This window comes from Pungitius pungitius, chromosome 19, assembly GCF_949316345.1.
Source record: "Pungitius pungitius chromosome 19, fPunPun2.1, whole genome shotgun sequence".
NCBI classification, from domain to species: Eukaryota; Metazoa; Chordata; class Actinopteri; order Perciformes; family Gasterosteidae; genus Pungitius; species Pungitius pungitius.
In genome coordinates this window covers 3,092,877-3,111,942 of record NC_084918.1, presented here as the reverse complement: position 1 = coordinate 3,111,942, position 19,066 = coordinate 3,092,877, and the positions used below count along the sequence as shown (strand labels likewise).

Below are 19,066 nucleotides of genomic sequence, written 5' to 3'. Positions count from 1 at the left end.
GCATTAAGCGAACGTGTTCTCATATTTGGGTCAAACGGGGAACAGCTGTGTGCAATCACGCCACCCACGGGCGCCGCGGGCCTCGGCGCCGGGGGCTAATTGTCTGTGGCATTGTAGTTGGCCCTCATTAACCTTCCTGCGTTACCTTTCACTGTGGCTCCATAGCAGCCGCTACGTGTCACCTCCCTTTTTCAGACTCGCCAACAGAGTGGAAGTGACGTACCTCTCAAGGTCATTAATGCTGTAGTCTCTATAATAACACACACGGATCCCTGCAGAGGTCACACTGGTTCTTCACAACTCCCCCCCCCCATGTACGAAAGGATTTACTTCCATTTATTCGCTTCTGGCTTCCTGTCTCCTAATGTTGATTTTATGATCTGATTCGGTTTCGTGATCCCACGAAAAGCAACTTGTGTTTTGGTAAAATCAAGCAAAACCGAACGCCTCTTACAAAATGACGGCGTTAGGGAAGTGATGTTCAGGAGAAGACACAATCAAAAGAGAACAGTGCCACCAAACAAACCCACCCGGCGGACTTCTGCTCAGCGGTGCGCGCTCTCCTCTCGAGGGACGGGTTCAGGGTCACGATTGGGCCTCTGGATCCCGTGTGTGTGTGTGTGTGTTCCCGAGTGAGGAGGAGAACCGGACCGCTCGTCGATTCTGGAAGTGCAACGAGTGAGGGGACGGCTGCTCGACTGGAGGATGAGACCCGCACCGGTGTCCTGAGGTCCGGTTCTTCAGCCCTTCTGTGATGGGAGGGCTGCTGAAGCCTTCTCATTTCTGCACACGGACCAGGAAATATCCGTCAACTCTTTCTGCGTTGTGGTTTAACTGTCATTCACGAGGTCTGTGCATCAAGTAAAAGATGCATTTGGTTTCATATACCTTCCTTCATTTATATAATTACGCCATTACTTTTCTTTACAATAACTACAGAAAAAGAGTGGTGAAATCTTGAAGAAAAGTTGCCATTTAATGGAAGTAAAAAAAAAACAGGAGAAGACAAGCTGCCTTCAGGGCTCCACTCTTAACTGACGTTAATTTGACGCGCTTTCAACCAGTGCGCAGTGCGACTTGTTAAAGTGTCACCCAAAGTGTGTTTTTCTTTCACGCTCAACGACACGACGTCGTAATTGAATCAGCGGTCTGTTGACAGAAGATTTTTTTTAAGAGGCACGCAGCAGTGATCACGTCCGTTTCCACGTGCTGCCCTTTACAATGAAGCCAAAAGGTGTCTTTGTCCTTCAGTTCATATTTATTTGTAAAATAAAGTGTCGATCATTGAAACATTTGACAAATTCAACATATGAGAAACATTTTATTTGACTGATAAGAACACAAATATTTATCTACAATGGCGGTGAGTCTGAGCCTTACAACAGTTTTGATAAATACCGTTTTTTTTTTTTTTATACATGAACTGAAAATACAAAGTTACAGTAAACATGCCTTCTGATAAAAATATCTTTACAAAAAAAATGTACATTTCTATACAGCAGTTGTCAGTTACACCACAATTCTGGTTTAAACCGCAACGACGCCAACAAACTGTCAGTATATTTTTTCAGCTTCGTTTGAAACGTCTCTTTCAGCCGATTAGAGTTTGAAATAAACATGAGAAGGATTATGTACAAGGCAAACTAAAACGCATTGAAATCTTTTTTTAAAGTGACCCAGATAAATTACAACAGTTAAAAGCAATGAGGTTTTTTGGGGGAGTATTTTTTGCAAAGTATTTGACACATCACCGTACTGCTTAGTAAATAACAGGCTACCAGCAAAAAAGATAAACATGAAGCAGAGCCATTTCCCATAAACATTATTTTGTATCCAAAAATAGTGCTAAATATTACGCATTATCATCATTTACCAGACACTTATTTTGAATGAGAGTTTTTACATATTTTTTTTTTTCCGGGCAGACCTGCCAGGTTTGATTGATGCGTTCATGAAATAATTAATTATAATGATAATTTAGGGCTAATAAGGGTGAATTGTTTTTCTTGTGTTCAAAACATGGACCAATTAAATTAGAAGGAAAGACCAATGTAAAAAAAAAACAAAGTCCACATTCATCGTTTTGAAATTAGACCCAATGACTTCTGACTGGACTCAAACGTGTCCCCCGACCTCGTTGAGTTCCTCAGATGCCATTTTTAAGGTTTCAAGCACCCAAAATGAAATTCAAACCTTAATCACAACGCTCCCCCCACCCCCCATCTCCAAACATGCATGATTTGAACTGTTCTGTTGAAAGAACTAATTGAGTAAAAACAGACCAGAATAATGTGATTCAAATTAAACAGCGATGGAGGGCTTCTGCAGATAATCGCTGAAATCCCTCTGCTGAAGCTGCATTTAATCATGTGCGTGTGTGTTTGTGTGCGTCGATGAAAAGTAATCCTCTTTAGCTTGTTTTAATGCTGCACAAGCCTTTTGTGTCACGTTAGATTATTCCACATGAATTCCGATCACATCGACAACATCAAGGCATCTCAAATCACATCGAATCGATGCAGAACGCAGAGCGATGGGGGCGTCGGGCTCCTGAGCAGCAGCGGTGCATGCTGGGAGCAGGGAGGAGCGCGCCGAACCCCCGATCGGGCCTCGCAGATCGTTTCTGACGTTTCGGAGCAACATAAAATTCGTGGGAAAAAAACAAACACAATTTCATCAAAGCAGCGACAGTTCCACAATGTCATGTTCCCTTCTGCATACAATTTATGTAATCAGAATAAAAGCCTTCTTTTGTTCCCTTCCATTTTATTTTTTCACAGATTAGCACATTATACCGTCGGCCTCTTGCCATGAAACATGGGTTGCACAGAACATCCAGGGGAGGGGGGGGGGGGAGGGGGGGTGGGGGGCTGGTGCATTGAAATGAGTCTTGAATACATTTTCTTTAGAGAGCGCGTCACGTTCGGTTTTGAGCTGCACAGTTAGGCGTCTAGATGTGATTCAGCATCCCCTGAACACAATTTACAGTCCAGAATGAGAGTCTTGATCCTCCAGAGATCCTCCGGAAGGTGATGATGAATTCTAATACCACTGACCGGGGGGGGGGGGGGGTTGTCTGCTGCCACATCCTGAAGGGATGAAGGGGGAAACTGGGTGAGAACACATCCTCCTCCTCCTCCTCCTCAAACATTGGTGGCTATTTACGATACTGATGACGTGAGTTTTAAAGCTTGTCCGCTTTGTGGAAACCTCTCATCTTCCGGCCTCTTCTAATCCCTCTGGGCGTGACTTATCATCGAGGTTCTTCCCACTGCGCTTTCTGTCGGGTTGTTCAATGTGTAGAGTGAGGATGAAATGGAGAAAAGGCGGACGGGGGATGGAAGAGTCGAGTGCGACGCGGTTTCTTAAGCCGTGGAGTTTTTTTGTTGTTGCAGTAAACGCATCAATAATCCCGCCGCAAAATCAACAAGGAGCTGAAATGCCAACAGCCAAAAAGGGAAAAACCTAAGCTAAGCTGGGGTTTGTGGAGCATCATCAGGGGCGTTAATGCTAACAGCACGTTGCAGTTTACAGTTCATTAATGCGTGCCGTCAGCCGTCTACACCTTCTTCTAGTTTTGACCTTTTTGGTTGACAAACACCTATTTGGCTTCCTGTCAGAGATTAAACCCATTTACAGAGCGTCAGTGGTGAAGGGGACATGGTGGTGGCACCATGGCATCCCATGAACATGCTGCTAGGTTGGTTTTAAAAGAGCCTCACCTGATCTCAGTTGTCGATGTCCGAAACATGGTTCTCTATCTGAAAAGGAGAGAGGGAGAGAGAGAGAGAGAGAGAGAGAGAGAGAGAAGGTTGAGGTCATGGACAGCATTTAGGCCGCAGGTTTTAACGACAGTCTTTGTGGTACGTTTCGTCGATCCGTGACCTTCAGGTTTATGAAGGAAAAGCTCGACAGCTAATGAACATGTACAGTATAAAAGATAAATCAGGGTCAAAGGTGAACCCACACGAGACCGAGGACGGTTCCTCTGACCTTGGAAACCAAACAGAGCGACCACACAGTTCACCTTTCAGAGCAATTTGATCTTTTGGTTGGATGAATTCTGATGATGATCAGGTCAAAACTCCCCAAAAGTCCATTCCAGACCAAACATGGCAGCACGAATTAGCTCTCAAACAAACGATCGATCGCATTGATGATAAAAGACATCGTACTATTTACACACAAAAAACTAAATGGCGTTCGATCGATTCACTCTGATCTGCGGCCACGAATGATTCTCCAGAAAGCAACTTTTCGGAGGGGGAGGATTTGTCCGCCCACTTGAGATCTCCCAGAGTGCACCGCTTCCCCCCCCCCCCCCCGCCCCAGGTCGGGGTCGGGGGTCCGTTTCTCTCACCAGATGGTGGTTTCCCTCCTCGTCGTAGTCGTCCTCGCCCCCGTCGGTCATCTCTCCCGCCTCCACGTCCAGGGCGCCGTCGCCCGCCTCCTCCCCGGAGTTCTCCGCCGTCTCCGACACGGACTCCTCGTGCAGGGAGTCGCAGTTGTCCTCGTACTTCCTCTGAGCTTCTGCACACGAGAGAGAGAGAGAGAGGGCACAGAGAATTAGGTGCACGCTCGGTTTGCGAGATGCGTGCGAAGGAGGCGCGGCGGAAAGACGCCGCAACGTCAACTACAGAAGACGCGAGGGGTCGCAGCTGCATGTGCCCCCCAAAAGATATCATCCCCCCCCAAATGACACCCTTTCTGGGTCAAAACTGCTCCGGCGAGCCTCCTCTCCTCTCAAGATGCTTTTGGAGAGATAAAAATGGATTTATTTCTTGGTCACGAACCAGAGGAGCAAAGGGGCGTCAATATAAAACTACAGTGGAGTTTTGGTGCTGAACGAGATCCAAATCTCCGAATTAACCTCACAAGGTTTGTTCAGAAGAAAACTTTCATTTTGTATGGAGCGTTTGGATTTATAAGAAGAAAAGCGAAGAATGTTTTTTTTTTTTTTTAAACGGATTCTTCTCTCTCGAATTCTTTTGGGATGTAAAACCTTTTTGCCTCTGTGTGAATTGGAGGCATTTTTCAGTCCTTCCTCTGACTGGAGTGAATATAATCCAACAGTCAGAATGGCTGGATAAAAAAGAAGAAGAAAGATTTACAGCAAATTCAAAACTCTGAACAACCCAATTAAAAAGAGCAGTTTCCACCCGTCTTGGCTTTGGCGTTCAGACAAAAAAGAGACAAAATGCAATTCACACAAAAAGGGAATAGACTTTTTTTTTTTTTTTTGGAGGTAAGTTACCTTGACGATAATTGCTGAAAGGATCAGTCGGTATTTCAAACACATGCCTCCAACCGCTAGTAGTTTGATGCAAAAAAAGCCAAAGTTTTTGCATTATTTCTTTTATTGGAGTTTTATTTTTCTCTTCGGACGAATCACACGACGCGTGTGATTCGTCTGGTGAGTAAAAGAAAAAAAAGCTCCTGAGTTTGAATAAACCACAGCGACCTGCTGGTAGATGAAGTCTAAATGACCTTCACAGTGAGCTCGTCGCCCCCCCCCCCCTTCTGATTCTCACCGGACTCGGCTCTCTGCTGCTTCTCGATCTTCTCCAGGCGGCCCAGCAAGGAGTCGATCTTCAGCTTGATCTGCGTCAGCTCCCGCTTGATGGTCTGCAGCTGGTTCGTCTTCACCGCTGAAGGGACGGAAAACACAGAAAGCGGTCGTCCCCGATTTCACCTGTGACCCCCCACGACACCCCCCCCCCCCCACCCCCCTCCCCCACGTCCGCCCGCCGCTGCTGCGTCACGCCGTTTCATCACCGGGAAGAGCATCTCAATCTGGCCAGCCGTCCGGGCTGGAAACTGTGAACCCTGCTGCTTTCAATTTGCAGATTAGTGCACAGCTTAAAGCACCCCCCCCCCCCCCCCCCCACACGCTGAGCGGCAGCTTTAGCTCAATGATGCCAATTTCTGACGTTAGGCGATTAGGGTTTACACCTTGGGAGGGCGTCTGGTTTGTTGTAAATGGCAGGTTAAAGGCTTCAGGGTTGAATTCATGAGGCATCGCCTCCATTCACTATGTTTCTACGTTGTTCTCTTCATAGAGAGAGAGGGGCTTTTATTTGGAAGCAGCCAACCTGTTTCATTACTCAAAAAAACAACTTGCATTGGTTTTAAGCCTGAGTGACGATGCAAACGGGAGTTTAATTATTCATATTATTATTTTATCGGTCGCATTAGTGATGAACTGCTGCGCAACAGTAGATCTCTGGAAGATTCCCAGGAAGCTTCATTGAGAGGCGGTCGAATCGATTGGTGGCAAAAATGTCAGATTCAGGTCAACTGAGCTACACACGATTATAGATCACTATATTAAGATTATACTTTTGAGTAATGGAATTTGACTGAAATGCTAATCAACTCAACTAGCGTTACAGTACCATTATGAGACCTATAAAATAAACAGCGCCTTTTCAGACTGAATCTAATAGTGATGAATATTGAGACTAAAACGAATTGAAAAATAATCATATCAATGTGTTTTGATTGGATTTTTTAATTCCAAACCCTCACTGCAGCACGTCGGGAGAAACAAGGGACCCCCCCTCCCCCCCCCCACTGCTTCTGTTTGCGGCCTATGAATAATCCCTCTCGCTCCATGTGCACGCCACAGTGCACATCCCGGCTTTGGGTAAATGAGGCGGAACCGTAACTCATGCCGGAGTTCGGGTCTCAACCTCTAAGTGTCACATGCAAATACGGAATGCTAAAAAAAATTTAAAAAGCGCATCTGCGGGACGTCGCCATTCATTCGATGGGGGCTGATGCGGGCGGTCGTGCTGCTCGGCGCCTCGAACCCCCAGCAGATTAAAGAACTTAGACCATTAGAGTGGTGAGGTAATCTGGTTCCTAAACCCCCCCCCCCCACCCCCCCTCGGCAGCTGCAGCGGCGTGTCGTCTTCATAGCAGAAGGGGAAAAAAAAAAAAAAACAGGAGTTGAGGAGAAAACCTCAAATCTTCCTCGACACCCGTCAGATCCTGTCGTTTTACAGCCGCGTCATCCCACGTCCCTGTGCATCCAATTACTGATGAGGGACGGGGGGGGGGGGGCGGGGGGTGATTAATTACCTCACCAGAACTCGTGCTGAGGAAACAACGGAAACCAGGTGAGAGCCGAGGAATCCAAAAAAAAAAAAAAAGAGAAAGAGGAGAACGCTCGGGCAAAACATCCACGGATCAGCCCTCGCTTTCCCCATCGCGGCGCTTGAAGATAAAGAACAGTTTTTTTTTTCCTCTTCTTCCCTTTTGTGGCATCAGTCGCATGCGCTGCAGGGACACAACATGCACGTCCTAATCCCACGCCATCTTTATCTGGATGGTGTTAAAGCAACGCGCGGGAAAATGTCACCGCTGTTCAATAAGCCTTGTTAGATAAGATTTAGGGAATGAGTAATGGATCTCATTTCAGGAGATCGCGATAAACTGTTACATTTTCATCTTGGCGATAGTGTGGTTCTGTTGAATCACTCGTCTGGGATGATTCCACCGGACGCTGCGTTTTTTGGGGCTGGCGAAGCTGATGTAAGACCTTCTTTAAATAGTCCATCCGGTTTGGAAAAACAAGGAGGATTCTATGAGGGAAGATCTAAGAGGCATAAAGCAGCAAAACCCATTTGGTTTTAGACCCGCCCCCTTTTTGAGCTGACAGGAGCCACATCTTGTCCCTTTGCCTGCGGAATACGTCACAGTAAAGATGCCATTTCACTGGGACTCAATTCATGCAACAAAGACGGGAGAACAACGAAATGGAATAATATACAAACTACAATTTGCGTCTCATTCCAAATTTATCAGGGAATCCGTGACTTTACAAAGTAGAACTTTGGTCTTTCTTTGGTCGCGCCCATCAGAAGCCAACAATCGGGTTTGATCATCAACGAGGGTTTAACGGACAAGTCTATCCATCCTCATCATCCGTATGCCTGTTGTCCCCCCCTTTAAAGTGAATTAGTACTTGTACAGCCCAAGCGGTACACCCCCCCCCCCCCCCCCCGACTCGGTCGAGGTCAAGTCAATACAAACTGTAATCTTTCACTGCAGTGGCGAATTAGCCAAACGTAGAGCAGCACTGCAACACCCCGGGGAGAGAATCACGCGGAGCGGAGCGGCGAGGCGGAACGCGGCCGACCACGCCTCCCACGCCGGTCTGCGTCCGGGACGCTTTGACGCAGCGAGCCCGGCGGTGACATCAAACGCCGCCGCAGTGAGTGAAATGGATGTTTGTTTGGTAATTTTTTTAGAGCCGCGGCAGAATCACGCCGACGCTTTGTCTCGCCGAGACGTTGAGATCTGCATTAAAAGCACAGAACGCATCTGATGTGCTCTTAGGAGTGTAAACACGAGGTAAGTAACAAAAGCACCATGTGTGTGTGTGTGTGCGTGCGTACGTTTGAGCCCGGAGGAGGATGACGTGGGGGGCCTGGAGGACGAAGAGGAGGAGGAGGAGGTGGTCTTGATGGGGAAGGAGGCCTTGCCGCGGCGGGAGGAGGGAGCGAGCACCCGGGAGCGTTTGACGGGGATCACGGCCCTCGGCGGGGGGGCCACTCGGCCGTGATAGTCAAAAAGCCTGGAGAAAAGAGGGGATACACATATTTTTACACTCCACTTCTTGCACTTTTATTTATAGAGGCCCTCCAGCATCCTGAAAGTGTCCTTCTGCAGCTTAACGTTTTGTTGCGGTTTTATCTCACCTCTTTCTAAAGCCTTCTATCTGTTCTGGGGGGGTGGTTTCTTTCTGTTTGGATTTCTCTGGGGTTCTTTCCCTCCAAACGCCACACAATAAAGAAAACAAAGATATTGCAGTTGGAATCCACTGCCATTTCCACTTTGTCGGTGCGAAACCATCTCTTGGCAGTGGAGAGGGTGCTAAATGTCAACGGAAGGTGTCGACGGCGCTCGGCGACAGTAGTCGTCTGTCACGGCTCTCAACAAGTCTGACATTTAGAAAATGTCTCCACAGATAAGCAGTCAGATCACTGAGCGGATCAAGGACAGAGGAGACAAGTGTTCCTTCGGCTCGATTTGCATGCCCGATCTATTCGGGCCCATTTTGAAGTTTGCCTATTAGAAGCGAGGGTTAGTGAATCACAGCTCACGAGGATCACGCATCTACAGAGGAGACCTGTCAAATTGACCCCCGCCCCCCCGCCCCCCACATGGGGCCTAGAAACCCGGAAAACCTAAATCTGCCAACGAAGGTTAGTTGCTGGCTAGATATGCAAAAACTTGTTAAATAAACGAGGTCGGCGTACAACATGACGTGAAGGATACGTACCTGCTGTAGAAATCATCCCTGTAGTACTCGTAGTCAAATTCATAACCGCTACGAGAGAGACAAAAAAAAAACGAGACATATTAAAGACAGAAATGGGTTGCATTAAAACAAAAAACAAAAAAAACACAATTTTGGATGCGTCAAAAGTAAGCAGTCGGAATGGAAGTCATGTGAAGTAGGCTGCATGTTATGTATGAGAACTAATTGATTATTTAAGCAGAGGGGAGAAATAAAGACAAGAGGAGAGAAGACAGAGCTATTTTCCAAATCTAATGAATGTTAATGTGTTTCTATTTTGATTTAGAGAGGTCTAGCGTTGTTTTGTTTTTTACCACATCACATGGTGGCTGTTTGCAGCCGCAGCAACACAATGCAAATGAGGGTTAATCCTAACACAAAGCATGAAGTAATACAATTAGACATGCAATGCAACTAATTAGTGGGAATACACACTTTGCTAATTGACAAACTATCACACCAAGCTGTCTCAGTGAATGAAATGTCACATTGGACGCCAGTAAACAACCACAGCTTTGTGACCCGGAGGTGTGTGTGTGTGTGTGTATGAGCCCAGAAAATCAAGGTTGTGTTTAATGAAGCTTACACAACAGCATCTCCTTTGAGCTTTACAAGCATGGCAAACTCTTTATTAGAAAGTCAAGGTTCAAAAGAAGAAAGTAAAAAAAAAAATCATAAGAAGCCTCAGGTTCAGGTTGTGTTGTTATTATTTTCTGCACCATGTGAAGGGGCATGTTGGGGGGGGAGAGGGGGTCAAACGTTACCTGTAAACAGCTGAGAGCGGCCGCTTGTGGCCGGCTTTGGGCCTGTACGGCTTCGGCTCGCCAGCCATGTTTATGTCTGCGAAAAAACCCCACAAACAAGTCACCCGCCAGTCATTCTTGCGTTACGCCTGTATTGTGATGCGGCTTATGGGTATCATTGTGTATTATTGGTGGGATTTCATTCAACAGACTCCTTTTCTTCGCTTCTCATTTAAAAGGTGTGTGTCGTCAAAACAGAACCAACGGCCTTTTCCTCATGATATCGATGGAACCTCAAAGGCCCGGCGGAGCACAAAGGAAGCATTAAAAGTACTACATCGTGACTAAAGTAAAAGATCTATTTGATCTCTGCTATAAAAAAGGGAAACTTTTAAAAGCTGCAGCACTACAGGACGCCAACGTCGAGGTGCACCGCCGGACACGATCTTCAGCTGGAGGTCATCGTGTGCTGGAAAGATTACAAAATGCAATCTGTGTTGCGAGGCAGGAGGGGATCCTTGAACACATAAAAAAAAGAGAAAAATAATAAGTACAAAAAGTACTGGACGTTTCGGGGAGTCTTGATTAATAGCCGGCTGCTGAAGCGGACGTAAGAACGTTTCCACAAAGTGGCGTCTGGTGCAGAAGAATAACACCTTCAGCTTTACAGACAGAAAAAGAACCCGCCAATCACACGTAAGCCCCGCCCTGTTCTACCCTACAGGGACCATCGGTTACAGCGTTTACTGAGGGAACAAACCAAGTGAGAAGTAGACACAGACGGTCCACACAATCAGGCCAGTAGATACCGTTTAATTAAACCAGAACCAGAGCCTCACGCCGGTTTCTGTTAGTTTCTTAGTTGTTCGTAGCATCTTTGACGTCACGCAAAACCGTGCACAATGTAGTGAGGTGCTCAAAAGGGTCATTTCATAGACATAGAACCAATTTTGCATTCATTCTAGTTCTCGCCATCATTTCGTCCCTTTCATCCAAGCACACTTGCTTAAAGGCCCTTTGCCTGCCCCCTCCCTGCAAATACCAACCAGGTCCCTGGGAGTAGAGAGCTGCAACGGGGTGAAAATAGGCTTCAGGCCAAACTCTTGCCTCCTCCTCCCTGTGGCTGCTCTTCTGATAAATAGGATTAAACCCAGTTCTGTTTGTATGCCGCCTACTTAGACATGCTAACCCTCTTAGACTTTTTGAGCAGAGCTGCATGAACGAACGAGTGTATAAGGGTGAGTGTGTGTGTGTGTGTGTGTGTGTGTGTGTACGGACGTGTGTGTTTGCATGATGGGAGCGGCCGCGATGCTGATTTAGGAGGTAATTGGGACTTTGCTAATTAACCTGGGGGTTTGCTTAGAGTGGCACATTGACCCTTTAATTAGCCCACAGACATCCAGCTCAATATAATTGGCATCCAAAACCTCCGAGAAGTCCCCCCCCCCCCCGCCTCCCTCTTCCTGCCTGGCGACAGAATGAGTTGCTTTACACTTCATAAGCGTCGGATCGTCACCGCGACGCCGCTTACCCCAGAGCAGAACCTCCACACACGCAGAATGAGTCTGGTTCAACAGTTCAGTCCAATGCAGCAAATCAATACCACATCTTCACCATTGTATTCATTTTACCTCCATATTGCAGCAGTATTGTCAGGGTAGCTTCTTACAAAACATCTCGATGATGTTGAAGTAATCGTCAGTAACGTGGATTTAATGACTTACGGGTAAAGGCAACAATTAAATGTTTTGTGACATTCTTTTCCAGCAGCCTTTAAATCCTTTTGTAATATTTAAACGTCCAAAATCTAGTCTCATATCCCAGCAGATATAATATCATAATATCCCCCAGGCATAGTTTCATTGTAATTCTGAACAATTTGGGTATTTTTTGAGTCGGCTTTCAAGGGGAAAGTCAAACATTTCTTAAATATGAACTGTTCTTTTTTTTTTTTTTTTTTTTACATTGTAAAAATTCATTCGAGTGTGTCGCCTCTGGGAAATTGAGGCGGAAACCTGATGCAAGTGGGAAAGCGCTGCAGCGTGTGCTCAGAGACAACAGCTGCCGACACGGACACGTGCTGTTTGTCTTGCACCTCGTGACAACAGAATGTACATGTACCCAAACTGCAGCTATGCATTGTTTCACCACTATGTTTAAAGGACAGAAACAGTGTTGCTGCGCATTCTAATGGCAACCCGCAGCAACTAAAAGGAAAGACGTGTGTTCCTGTGCAGCTCAAAGGGGACGAGGCTCGGTGAGGCGGAGCTGTCCGCGGTGCTGAACAGATGCTTTTTTTAAAAAAAAGCAAAAAAGGGGTCTGTTGCACTGCCGTCCGGGCAGCAAATGAAACAAAAGGGCTCGACCTTGTCGCTGCGTGAGCCGCACGATGCAATTTGAATCGTGCAGCCGTGAAATTATTTATAGATATGTTTGAGCTCGATTCTTATCTTGACTTTTCTATCCGTCACAGGCGGAGGGGGAAAGAGAGAGAGAGAGAGAGAGAGAGAGGGAGGAGAGAGGTGTCTGTCACATACTGAAACAAACACAGCCCAGAATAAATATTCAAAGAGGCACCACTGCTACCGGGAACCGGTGGAAGAAAAGGTCGTGGTGGTAAATTGCAGTGGAAAGACCGGCGCTTAGGTAATCACAGAGGACAGAGCGCTGTGCTTCTGTCGAGAAAACAAGGATCCGTGACTCCTCCAGGCAACCTGCCCATGTGTTTTATTGGGCTCATTTGTTGCCTTACATCTCTGTCTGCCTCAGACTAGCCTCGCTCATGCTTCCTCCCGTTCTGCCCCCTCGCCCTCAAACCCCCCCCCCCCCCCCATCCCCCCCCCATCCCTCAACGCCGCATCCCTCCGTCTTCCATTCGTCTCCCTCGCGCAACGCAGCCTCCGACTCCACCTCTCGAGGCACCTCGACTTCAAGTCCCTGGCGCGCAGAGGAAGCTCGTTACGAGACATTTTCGGTGCCGAGCATCACCTGTGGGGCCTTTTCATATCCCGACGCCTGCGTTGACAGCGAATAGCGTCGCAAGACTCGTTTCTCCCCGTCTTCATTAGCCGTGGATGAATACCAGCCGAGCAGCGGAAGGCAAGGCTTTGAATAAATCAACGGCGCATATGGTGGAGGGGAATCACCGGGGTGAGGAAAACAGCACCCAAAAACAGAAGGAGAGGGGGAGTTTCGTGAGAACGCAGTGAACAGGAAGACGCCTGGATTTCCTGGACGGAATAATAATAATAATAATAAGAGTCACCGCTAAAAAAAACAAAGACACAACAAGTCTGACTTTCATTCTCTCCATCACAAAAAGGGGAAAATAGCTGATAGCTTCCTCCAAAGCCTTTGGGCTAACAGGCTCGGGTTGCAGGGGCCACCACGAGGTCGCAGAGAAAGGAGAGACGGACCGAAGTATTAGTGCGGGAGGATGGAGAGATTCACGGAAATCCAGTTCTCATCGGCTCGATCTGTGCACGCCAGTGGAACAAAGACAGTTCTGACACAAAGACAGTTTCAGCCTGTTTGCACAGGCTTCTCTTTTTAAATATGCCATCGGTCGTGATCAAGCTAAAAACACTCCAAGTGCGTCACTCGTTAGTAAATACAGACGCGGCAGCATTTACATCTGGAGAGGAGATTAGCTGCAAACTCCCAACAGCAAATTACAAGAACCACACGGCTGAGAACGCACCAGGAGTCATTTGCATCACCATCATTTGCATGTCAAACGCTTGATTTAATGTCGGATTTTCTCACCGGTTACAGATAACCCAGCTTTTTATTTATTTCTGCTTCTGCAAATGACCTGTCTGCACACCTGCTGTGGTGCAGCAGAGGCTATAATTGACAAAAACAACCATTCATGGGAGTCCATTATCACCTCGCACGCAGAGACTATAATGAAACAGGTAAGGATTCAGGATTTCATAGAAAATGTGCCCTTTACAGCTCTTATACAATTTTGGGAATGACAATGGGTGCTTTTTACCCGTTTTATGAAATTGAGTTGGAAGCTCTTTTGGCTGTGCAGGATGTCAGAAGTTCAGACTGACAGTGAAGGCCAAAAACATCATTACATTATGCAGAAGCCCAACGTTCCTTTAGTCAAATACTTTCTTTATTTCGGGACACAAATGTCATGCAGCTATTTCGAAATGGACGAAACTATATTCACTTCCGAAGGCAGTCCTGCTCCCTAAATCACCGTCCAGGACACAAACGTGGTTCACCCGTGGGTCGCCGGGGGCCAGGTGACTGGCTGCAGCGAGCTTCCTTTCAGGAGGATCCGCAAGGGAAGCGCGTTCCTCTCTTCCCCCAAGAACCCCTCCCTCCTCCCCCCCCACAGACCGCAGCCACAAGTGACAGATCACGCACAAACTCTGGCAAATTAATTCAAAGGTTTCTTTAACATCTCAAGAGTGCATTCCAATCGATTAACGCCACGATTCCGGGACAAACTGGGCAGAAGCCTCCCGGAATGGTTTGTCTTATCTGACCATGGGTGCGGACCCATGAGGTGAGGTTCGATTCCCAATGACATAAAAGTGCGGCAGATCCTCCTCTCTGAGAACTCAATTTTCATTCTATATTTGAGTATTTGATGAGACGGACATCTGGACCCGGACACCCTGGAAGAAGGAATATTGCATCTCAGCGGGACCTTTTCTGCTGAAACAAAAGGATGAAAAAAAGAGAGAAAGAAGGAGGAAGAGAGTGATCTGCTCGTCATCTCCTTCGTGGAACCACAAACTCTTTGCTAATGGAACAAAGTAACAAATCAAGCAAACTGCTCCTTGGCGGGAGGGACGAAATCAAAGGGACGTGAAGGGAGGCAGCTGAATCCAGCTTCTACGTCTCAGGTGGGGACGTCGGCGTCTTTGACACCAGCTCCTCGCCGGAGCGGCAGGTGTTCCGAGATGAAAGAGTCGCCGCAGACCTCGGGTGTGTGTGTGTGTGTGTGTGTGTGTGTGCGTCGCAAATCTCCAGATGAGCCTTTTATCTCCGTGTTTCCGAGGGCCGATGGAGGCGACACGGCGGCTACGATTCAGTCTACGAGGGAGTCCGATCAAACACGCGGCTCACGGTAGAGCCTCCTGCTCGATGATGCAACTCACGCTGTTGTTCACTATTTGTTGAAAAGACGACACACACACACACACGCACGTTTAATCGAGAAAAAGTGTCACAAATCACAAGTTCCTAAAGCCAGGTCTTAACAATGTTTGATTCACAATAATATCAAAATGATGGCTTATTATGGCTTATTATGGCTTGGAAAATTACCAAATGATTTACGAAAACTGTGATTAGGACATTTTCAATCCTAAATGATTCATTAAATAAGGAATGGTTGTTTATACGACGTAGAGGATTTCATCATCATACGATTCTGTTGAAAGACAATGAATCATAACATCTGGCCTCGCAGCCCTACTGAGTTGATAAATGGGAATATGAGATTGTCTCATATCGATTGATGGCCCCTAAAATGAATCCAGATGGTATCGTTTTTCTTTCTAGATAAGGCACGAATCGTGACGTCTCCCAAAGAACTGATGTGATATCCAGTGGTGAGGAAGCTGATTATCAGGCCGCCCAAAAACCACCAAAACGTCGCAGCTCGAGCCGCTCACGTTTTCCCGTTCGAACCGTCACGAAAAGGAGAAGCGGAGACTGCGAGTGCGTGATGCCCTCTCGTGCTCACCTCGAAGATGTCACGTCGCGCATCCCTGCACCGGGGAGCGTGGGATAGACGGACAGAGTGAGACGTTACAAGCCCTCCAATTATTTCGCTGGGCTCGCCAACCCCCCCTCAAATCCCATCTGTCCACTGGGCAGCGGATCCAATGGTACCACAGGCCCTTCACTCACGCCTCCAAACACTCTGCTGCTACACGATAACGCCCTTTTACGACATTGTTCCCCTCCCCAAGGCTTATTGGGCAGAGGAATACGGATAATGAGGTGTGATTCGGTGCTGCGGTTAGTCACTGTGCATCGGCGGCTGTGCGTGCGTGCGTGCGTGCGTGTTGCTCTGGATGCTCGTCTTCCTGTCACACGACTCTCCGGGCAGCGAACCAAGCGGTGGAGCGGCTGCCGGTGGCGAGAGGCGAGGGGTCCTCGAGAGGGGGAGCGACGTCCTGTGACGACTCACGTCACATTATTTCTCCATCGATTTGAGGAGCCTCATTAGGTCCTTTTTGACAGAACAAAAATAAAAAACACATTTTCCAGGACGGCGCTGGGTGAGGTGGCGGCTGGTTCGTTTCAAAAAATAAAACAGGGACGAAACACAACTGGTGCATTTTTTTTATTTTTTTTAAAGTGTAGCAACGGAATCTTTGGTGCAAACTGATGCATCTGGAACGGATTATATTTTGTAATTGGTTGCGATTTAGATCAAAGATTTTTTTTAAAAGCTGAGCAGCAGACTCCGACAGCCCCCCCCCTCCCTCCCTCCCTCCCCCCACAGAGTGTGTTGATTTGTATTCCTCCCCATGGACATGCAATCGTTGATGTGGGGATGGAGCTAAGCTGACAAGAAGTCTAGTCTGAGAGGCAGAGAGACACTCAGCCACCACTGCCCTTGACACGCGGCTTAAGACACATGGAGGACATCTCCAGAAGACGTAACAGCCTGCACCTCCCCCCCCCCCAACTCCCCCTCCACATCAACAGCACACAAATACAGCCACATGAGTGTGCATTCATTTGTTGTCTATAAGTGCAGCGTTTCCGCGTCAAGTCTGAAGAGCCCCGGAGTCCAAAAGGAAGTTCTCTCTGTGAGATCAGGTTGTTCACTGCACACAAGATGAAACACACACACACACACACACACACACACACACGAGCCCGCAGCCAAATCCCCGCTGGTGCAGACGGCCGGAAACCGCGTCCGATCCGCAAAGACGCCCGAGATGCCAAATCTGAAATATTTTTTGGACTTCAATTCAAACGCTCAAGCTCGCAGGAGAAGAGGCGTCGAGGTTCCTCTTTTCACTAAAATGAGTCAAACTGGACGACATCGTGAACCCGCTCAGAGGCACAGGGTTCACCAGAGAACAAAGCACCTCCATAACAGCTCATCTGCATCATCCCATTCCAACTAAGAAGCCCACGTGTTGACTTTTGTTTTTTAATCCATGCAGACTACATGGACCCTCCTCAAAGCGGGGGGGGGGGGGGGGGCGGGGGGGGCTCCTCTGGGTCCCAGTTTACATTCCCTCCCAGCGTGTGTCCACACGGTCCTGCATGGCGGCCTCTGCAGTGCACGGTGCAGCTTTCAGCATTTCATTTGATGGGGAGAAGAAAGATCAAGGGCCTCCACCACCGAAGCCCAAATCCCAATCTGCAGCCAGATTCACCTGCCGTGTGTGTGTGTGTGTGTGTGTGTGTGTGTGTGTGCACTTGTGCATCCATCCAATAGGGACCATCAAGGCTGCATCTCCTAATTATTTTAATTATCAACTAATTTCCTGATTATTTCTTTTATTTAGTTGATGAATCACTGCATCATTTAGTCCAAGCACCAGAATAGAATTCTTTTTTTTTTTTTTTTTAATCTAATTTTCTCACAAAACCAAGATGACATCCCAAAATGTCATCTTTTGTCCAAGTCGCATCTGTCACCTGAAAACCGGGCTGCGTACAATGACACGACACAAATCAGCTGACGCCTCCAGGACCCTCACCGCTCCATCATTGCTCCATCACGGTGTGTAGACTTCATCAGCACAAACATTCACGGGAGACTAAACCAGGAACGATCATGCAGAACATGTTTCACACTGAACGGCAGAATGAACATTCTTTAAGTTTGAAGAAGAGTTTTTTTTGTATTATTAATAGCGGACAACTTGAGCAGAATGAATTTATGACACCAGACTGCTGCTTTCTAAAGTAAAAGCCTGATGGGAGCACCGATCAGGCTGCAGGTCACTCCATTTCATAACTGAAAACAGGGAGATTCTCTCATTCTGGGGTTATTAGTTGGGAGGGGGGGGGGGCATCTGGAAATAAACGACTCCTCGCTCGGTATTTGCAACTTGCGTCAAACAAAAAAAAACAAAAAAAACAAAAATAACATGAAAATAACCCTAACCCCCCCCCCCCCCCTCACGCGCGTGTCGCATATGGGGCAAGGCGCAGACTTACATCGGTGGTTGCGGCGCTTGCCCTTGTACATGGTCATCGCGTAGTGCGGCTCCAGCTTTGCGCTCGTCCGGGGCTTCGTTCTGCGGCTTCTGGGACTCCTGCGAGCTGCGAGACCTTCTCACCGCAAATACAGGAGCCCCTCGGAAGGGGGAGGGGAGGGGAGGGGAGGGGGGGTCGGAGCCGCTGCTCGGGAGAGGACCGTACCATTGCTCAGAGAGGGGGGGGGGGGGGGCACCACGCGCACGTCAGTGGAGGAACATCCTCCCTCAAATTCACATTTAGTCACGAATGAAACTTTTCTGAGCTGATCAGCAGTAATTGATGCATTTTAAATTATATGTAGCAATATCTAAATGATGTTTCTCTCACACATATTACATAATACACCTTGGCAGTCTAATCATGTAGGCAGGATATATATATATATATATATCCTGCCTACATGACTGTGCTCTCTACAGTCTCATATCATATCATATCATATACAGTATATATGATATGAGACTGTAGAGAGCACAGTTAGCATGGAGCTAAATGCTACCTGTAGCAACAACATGCCCACAATGTATGAGCATGTTCACCATCTCAGTTTGACATGCCAGCATGCTAACATCACCACTGATATGAATCTTATTAGCTGGGCAGGTATTTGGTCAAAGACTTTGACCGGATTGCGATGCATTGTGAAGTTGGGGAATCACCAAAGGTCATAATGATCCATCAGTGAGGGGAACCAGAGAGTCTGAATCTTAAACAAAACCTTTGAAAAAGAACCAAAGTGTGAAACGAGATGCCGCCTGTGACCTTGAAGGCATTTTGGTCTGGTTTAATCTAGGAAGCATTGGTAGCTCCT

General features: G+C 47.4%; 1 protein-coding gene across 1 annotated transcript; it reads right to left on the bottom strand.

Annotated features, from left to right (window-relative positions):
* Nucleotides 1–2,849: 2,849 nt before the first annotated feature.
* LOC119198436 (RNA-binding Raly-like protein) lies at nt 2,850–18,350 on the bottom strand. Its single transcript, XM_062559194.1, has 8 exons — nt 18,214–18,350; nt 10,072–10,147; nt 9,290–9,337; nt 8,403–8,581; nt 5,532–5,648; nt 4,361–4,530; nt 3,723–3,761; nt 2,850–3,089 (listed from the first exon to the last, which is right to left on the bottom strand). The coding sequence occupies exons 1-7, from the start codon at nt 18,248–18,250 to the stop codon at nt 3,729–3,731; spliced, it is 660 nt and encodes a 219-aa protein (XP_062415178.1). The 5' UTR covers nt 18,251–18,350; the 3' UTR covers nt 2,850–3,089; nt 3,723–3,728.
* Between the last annotated feature and the right edge of the window lie 716 nt (nt 18,351–19,066).